Here is a 7,094-nt window from a genome sequence, read left to right as displayed (position 1 = left end):
TGGGCTTGGCGACCAACTTGGGCTGCTATATTTTTAGCAACTTCCCATTCATTAATAAAACCTGCATTATTTTTGGTGGCATTATTATTAACTGCATGCATTCATTGGCATTCTCGTATTCTCAGAGGTATCTGTCACGACGTCTCAGGTTAAAGGCCTGCATATGCAGGAGTCTGAGGAGAAGGCCACGTCTCTTCTTACACTCGAGCAGGTGAGTTCATGAATCTATGGATCTCTGAGAATATTCACCAATCACTGCTATATAAAGCCAGTGCATTTGTCTCGAATGCAGGCAACTGATCATAGACAAATCTGTGCAAAATGAACAGGGTTAAAGGTACATTGACTCCAGATTTTGATATGCTCTTTGCAAGGAAATCTGCATAGAGCTAAAGCCCAGGAGAAATGCATTAGCGTCGTAATGAAAACAGTGCTCGCTTATTAAATATGTGATCTCTACAGAGAGCAAAAATATTTCTAAGGATATTAGCGTAACAGTTCAGCTGTTTCTTGGCCAAAGTGAATCTCTGAAGTGAGTCTTTCAGTTATGGTGTGTTTCTCTGGTCACGTGTGTGTGTGTGTGTGTGTGTGTGTGTCCTCAGTTCTGCAGGCCTGGCTGTGGTGTGTGTCTCTGTGGCCGTGCTGGCTTTCTCACGCCGTTCCTCTGGACTGCAAAGACGAGACCGGATCACTCATCCAATGCACTTCAATCTCTCAAGAGAAACTTCTGGATCGCGTCATCCAACATGCAGAGCTCATCTACCGCGTCTCTGAAGAGTCCTGTACTCTTTTTGTGAGTGAACCATCTCTGTCAGTCAAAGAGTCTATATGATCTTCACTATTAACTGTGAAATTATTTTCTTGCTCTGTATTTTTGTCTTGTTTTCCAGTACAAATATCTAAACAGGCTTACATTTACTTGATAAGCAATATGACATAATCAGTCTAGTTTTCTGACAAATGTACGAAAATGAAGTGAGTTTAAGCTTAAAACAAGGAAAATATTTGCCACTGATGAGGAAAATGAATTTAATTCAAAGGGAAAACCCCACTGGATGAATGTCAGTCTTATGCACACCCCTTCAAGTAAAGTGTTACCAAATAATTTTTTGCAGTTTATTACATTTGTACTGTGTAGCACTACAACATACTGTATGAACACTGTAACAAAAGTAACAACATGAAGTGAGGTTTTTTTTTTTTTTCAAATTTATATTTTCTGAAAAATCTAGAAGTGAGTTTAAGTCTAAAAACTGCGTCTTTAAAAAAAGTCTTTAAAAAAGTCTTTAAAAAATAAAAATAATCTTAATTAAGAGAAAAAAATACTATTTTTTTCTAACGGCAATGACAGATATTTTTTAACTAATTTTATAAATGTTTCATAAAAAAGTCATTCTTAAGTCATTTTGCATCTCAAGTAAATGCATCTTGATTTAAAAATGTTTAGACATTTATGCTGGAAAACAAGGCCAAAATACTGAGGAAGAACATCACTTTTTTTGCAGTGAAATAATTTATTACATGTATTATTTAGTTGTATTATAATTTTATAAATAAACTGATGCTAAATCTCTGCATTTTTTTTTTCTTTAAATAAATATTAAACACAGAATCAGATAACAAATTCCATTTCATCTCATCAGCTGAGATATTATTAGCCAGACTGATAGCAAGTTTTCTTTCATTTAATGTCATTATTCTGTCTCATTTAATCAACCTTGCCTCATTATTCCCGGCTGTGTGCATGACTTTGAATTAATGAGACTGTAATCTTAATGAATAATCATACTCATTATAAACACTGTGAGATGCCTATCAGTCTTGTTAGATTATTTCACCGTTCTTAGGTAGATTGTCTCCTCGCAGTGGGAAAACATGATGGTATAATTTCATTTCTCACTTCTAATCTCCACTCAAACATTTATAAGGAAGGCTTTTCTGTCGTCTGAAGTGACATATGTGGGTAATTTTCGTGTGAACTACTGGCACTGCACTGAAAACCTTAAATTAGTCCAATCTCCGAGTCAAAAGCGGCTTAAATGACACATTGACAGCATCTAAAACACATAAACAGAGAGTCAAGACTCCTCTAAAATTTTCTCATTTTCATGTGTCCTACAGGAGCAGATGTTTGTCCCGTACCCTCTGCATGCTTTGAGGAATCAGGGAGGAACCATGTGCCACACCAAACCCTTCCCCATCCCAGGCTCCAAGAGTGAGATTCAGCAGATTTCAGTGAGGAGATGTTTCATTGATTTTACATTGGAAATACAAACTAGCATTGTAAAGTGAGAAGCTTTATTGACTCGAGAGGTCTCATCCTCCCACAGCAGGTTTAGCTTGTTGGCCAAGAATCAAAGCCATTTCTTAATTTAGCAGTTTCTTTCTTTGGGTTGTTGCTTTTTTAATGTGAGCAAGATATGTGGAATATGTTTCTGTGGATCTTGATTTATGGTGACACTTCAAAGTACATCTTAAGTATTAAGCTCTACATTACATTGCAAAAAAAATAATGTCTTAATCTGTAGTTTTCCTTGCTTTCCAGTAATAGGTATCTAAACATGCTTAAAAAAAAACAAAAAAAACCTTGAGATTATTTAGGTTTTATATAAGATTTGATTTTGGATTTGATTACATCTTGAATTAGGGATTTTATTTTTTTTTTCTATTGTAGGCATAAATCTAACAAAATGTAGGAAGTTGACATGCTATACCAAGACATAACCATTATTAATTAACAAACAATTAATTAAAACCAATAGGGCGACGGAAATAAACTTAATTCAGTGTATATTGTGCAATTCTGCTTAGAATAAGTTAATTAAATGGGTTAATTGCTAAATTAATTAATTGTATTATAGGGGCATTTAGATATTTTGACTGGGGAATGAAACAAAATACAGATAAAAAATATAAAACATTTTTTTTATTATTATAATTATTGTTTTTATTTTATTATTTATATATATTTTTTTAATATATATATATATTTTTTACATGCAAAATATGGTTTTCTTACTTAGAGTTTTTGTCTTGTTTTCCAGTACAAATATCTAAAGATTCCTAAATCAAGATACATTTGACTTCATCAAAATGAAGCATTCATTCATTCATTCAAAAAATAAAAGAATAAATAAATCTGCCAGGTGGGGTGAGAAAAAATAATCATGGTTTCTCTGTGTGTGTATACATATATAAGACACACACACACACACACACACACGCATATGCATCTGCATATATCTTATTGTAAGCTAATATTTAATTCATTTTTATGAATTGATAAATGTATACATTTATACATTTTTCAGAAAGCAAAACTGACTAGTTTTCAGGTAAATGAAAATATTCAGGTCAATGTTCTTAAACAGCATCCACAGATAATTTAATTCACATCCATCCATGCATTTCAATACAGGTTAAGCTTGCACTGGAAAGATGAATCCTGATCCATGTGCTCCAGCTCTGAACAAACGAGCTCTGCTTAACGGGTTTTGTGTGAAAGACTGCTGTCTTGTTCATCGAATGCACTAGTGTGTGACAGCTCTTTCAATTGAGAGACTAACCTTTCTTTAGAACAAAATTGCTTCTGTCTCCAAATAGGCTGTTTTCTTTTCAATATATCTTTTTTTTTTTTCACCTGCTGAAATAGATTTTAACATTCGCTGCAAAGTGCTTTAGTTTCTTACTAGTTAATGAGTCTCGTCACGCCACCAGTGTACGCAGCCAAAGTAGACGCGTCTTTCCATTTGATTTAGACATTTTACAGTCTCTGAAAATTCATCTGGAGCTACCGTACATAAAAAGTGTTGCAAAAACACTGAAAACGTATTACCTCCTGTGACCTCGTCTTCACCGAGAGCTTTGCTGACTCTGAGCTTTGACTGCTGTATTCACAGTGTTTAGTCCGTTTACAGTTTGAAGTCTGTAATGGGGTCAGTATGTATTTATTTATTTGATAAATTGTTTATTTGTTTATACTTGAGATTCATGTAAAATGTGAGTTAAAAATATAATTTATATTTTATTTTTCTATAACATTTCCTCTGACCTTTAGCATTAAATGGAACATTTTTTTTTTTTGCGACTGTGCTTCTAAATGCCTTTTCCGCGTGTGAAATTGAGGCTTGATGGTTTTCTGTCGGGTCTAATATAGTTGCTGATGCCTTACCTTTCAATAACAGACTCTTTTCTATTTCTGAATCAGTGTTATTTTATTATTTTTTATTATTATTTTTCATGAATTTAGTGTGTGTTTTTGTTACATGTATTATTATTTTTTAATGTAGTTTTTGGTATTTTTTATTTTTTTTTATTTCAGTACATTAAGTTAAGTTAACCTAAATGAAAATGAAAAAATGTAATTTAATTTAATTTAAATTGTATAATAGTTCTATATTCTGTAAATGTTCTATTATATTTCTTATTATATTATATAAAATATGTTATTTATTTATTTATTGATTGATTGATTGATTTATTTTATGGTTTTAGTTTTAATTAACAAATAATAACCCTGGTCTGCATTACCGTGAGAACAAATCAAATCTTGAAATGTGTGCATCACAACTTTTAAGGTCAAGCTTACATAATCAGCTTTTGTTAGTTGAATGCAAACTGGAATTATGTGTATCGTTTTCTGGTGTTTCGGAATTACAGCTCATCTTGGTGACTTGGTGGGCTGGTTTCTGAACACCAAACGCTCTTTGTTGATGTGTAAATGTGGGCGATCATGTGTTAATGTATTCAAGTTTCTCAAGTCAGAAAGTTCAAGCAAATCGTTTTTGCAGCTTAGTAATACTTGCTCCTTTTGGACTGGAGAAGAAGTTCTGAAAGTTACAGTATGTTGTCATCAAACTCTTTTGTTTGAAAGAAAAGAAAAGAAATCAATGAACATTGGATTGTTCGTACATGAGCCCTTTCACGTCTCCGGTGTGTTTTATGCAGGATAAATGGCTGCTTCACTCGGTCCTGATGCTGGTGCAGTCGTGGATGGAACCCCTGATCTATCTGCAAACTACTCTTAATCGTTACGATGACGCCCCCGACACTCTGCTCAACAAGACCAAGTGGGTGTCTGATAAACTGCTCAGCCTTGAGCAGGGGGTGGTGGTCCTCATCCGCAAGGTAAATCAATAATAACAGCGTCTCACGGTGCAGCCGAGCCGAGCAGCGTTTCACTCCGGTGTCTCCGCAGATGCTGGATGAAGGGATTCTGACACCGTCCATCTTCGAGCACACGCTGACCCCATACGATGAACCGTCCCCAGAGATCCCGGAGTCCGTCCTCAGGGACTACAACCTACTCATCTGCTTCAAGAAGGACGCCCACAAGATGGAGACCTTCCTCAAGCTACTCAAGTGCCGTCAGAGCAACAAGCTCAGCTGTCTTTCCTACTAAACCTGCATCTTATATCTAAAGAAAAAAGTTTTATTTTGAAGAATCGAAAGTGCGTGTTGAATTGGCAGTAGTTACCCTAGTTAGCAAACATTCAATGAGATCCCTTAGTGTGAAAGCCAGAAAAGGGAACAGATGAAGATTCACACCGCTCTCACACACATCTGCACTTTTGATTTCCTCATCCACATAGTCTTTCAATGTCTCTCCAGGTCTCTGGTGTGTTGGCAGGCATGTTTTTTTCTTTCTTCTTATAGTGGAGATGGTTTCACCTTTGTATTAGTTAGATGAAAAAGCTCTTGATACAGAAATATGCTAATTAAGGCACAATGCAGATTGTAAATGTTTCCAGTGTGTGTGTGTGTGTGTGTGTGTGTGTGTGTGTGGTGTGGGCTGAGGGATTTGTTCTAGGAGAGTAAAAGCTTTACTTTATGGATGAACATGGTGGAAATTTACATGAGATATGACACAAGATACAAAATATAACTACTGGACGGCCAAAGAATAAGAGCAGAATGATTGAATAATGCAAAGTGTGTCTGTAAAAAAATACATAGATAAAAAGATGATTTGTCATGATGTTTTTGATGTTTTTGTCAAATTATACTTATCTATGTAAATAAAAAGAGGCATATAATATTTCTGTGTGTGTGTGTGTGTGTGTGTTTATATCATCTATCTATCTATCTATCTATCTATCTATCTATCTTTCTTTCTTTCTATCTATCTATCTATCTATCTATCTATCTATCTATCTATCTATCAAATGCGTATAAATAGTACGCCAAATAAAAACGAAAACTCGTGGTATTGATACGCAAAAATGGACTTTGGCGTGCATATGATACGCATGTGTTTGGTGTGCATATAATACGCAGTTTTCGCGTGCATATGATACGAAATTTGTTGGCGTGCATATGATACGCAGTTTTCGCGTACATATGATACGCATCTACCCCACAACCCTAAACCTATCTATCTATCTATCTATCTATCTATCTATCTATCTATCTGTGTCATTTTTTTTTCTAAGTAAAATCTCTGAAAATCCTTGAAATAAGATAACTGTCTCTGAGTAGTAACATGCATGGCATAAGATGCATACAAAAATCAATAAAACATGCAATCTATGAAAACAAGTCTCTGAATTATATGCAAGTAAATTAATCTTATCCTCTAGAGTTGTGGTCAAATTATCCAGCAGTAATTTCCATCTAGACAGGATGAGGTGAATATGACTAAAGTTAGTGAATCATGGTTTAATAGTTTGGCTCCCTCACTGTTATGCCCTTTTTCTGAGGGTTAATTGACTGTTATAATTGTGACCAGAGGGCAGGAAAGACAAACAAACAGGCCTGTTAAAAATGTTAATGAGGTAGTGGTTCTCTAAAGCTCTGTCTGTAACCAGCAGCCATCACGATGGCAACAGTAGCAGTGTGTTATTAAAGAAAACAATCACAAGAGACCACCATCTGGGAGCCCAAGCATAACTCACATCGTCCTTATGATCCCTGTCATGGAAACATCACGTCAGCCCATCTTCACTTTTCTCAAAGCATTTGTAAAAACTCATATTTTCACACACACTTATTTTTAAATTCATGGTCATAATTTTGAAGTTTTAAAACATTTATAATGTCCGTTACAAAGGCTCAACGGATTAATCACAGATTCAGAAACATAAGCAAACATTCTA

At 34.8% G+C, this 7,094-nt stretch overlaps 1 protein-coding gene across 1 annotated transcript in view; it reads left to right on the top strand.

Annotated features, from left to right (window-relative positions):
- The window catches only part of LOC107692520 (somatolactin-like), a 42,043-nt gene extending 36,116 nt beyond the window's left edge, over window positions 1–5,927 (top strand). The window contains exons 4-7 of the mRNA XM_016491603.1: window positions 603–793; window positions 2,122–2,235; window positions 4,948–5,127; window positions 5,198–5,927. Coding sequence (XP_016347089.1) covers window positions 603–793; window positions 2,122–2,235; window positions 4,948–5,127; window positions 5,198–5,401 — 689 coding nt within the window. The 3' untranslated portion in view covers window positions 5,402–5,927. The remainder of the gene's footprint in view (window positions 1–602; window positions 794–2,121; window positions 2,236–4,947; window positions 5,128–5,197) is intronic.
- Window positions 5,928–7,094: the final 1,167 nt, after the last annotated feature.

The sequence above is a fragment of the Sinocyclocheilus anshuiensis genome, unplaced genomic scaffold (genome assembly GCF_001515605.1).
Source record: "Sinocyclocheilus anshuiensis isolate Anshui unplaced genomic scaffold, SAMN03320099.WGS_v1.1 scaffold1082, whole genome shotgun sequence".
Taxonomy (NCBI): Eukaryota; Metazoa; Chordata; class Actinopteri; order Cypriniformes; family Cyprinidae; genus Sinocyclocheilus; species Sinocyclocheilus anshuiensis.
The sequence above is the reverse complement of the archived record's forward strand: the minus strand, read 5'-3'. Positions and strand labels throughout refer to the sequence as shown.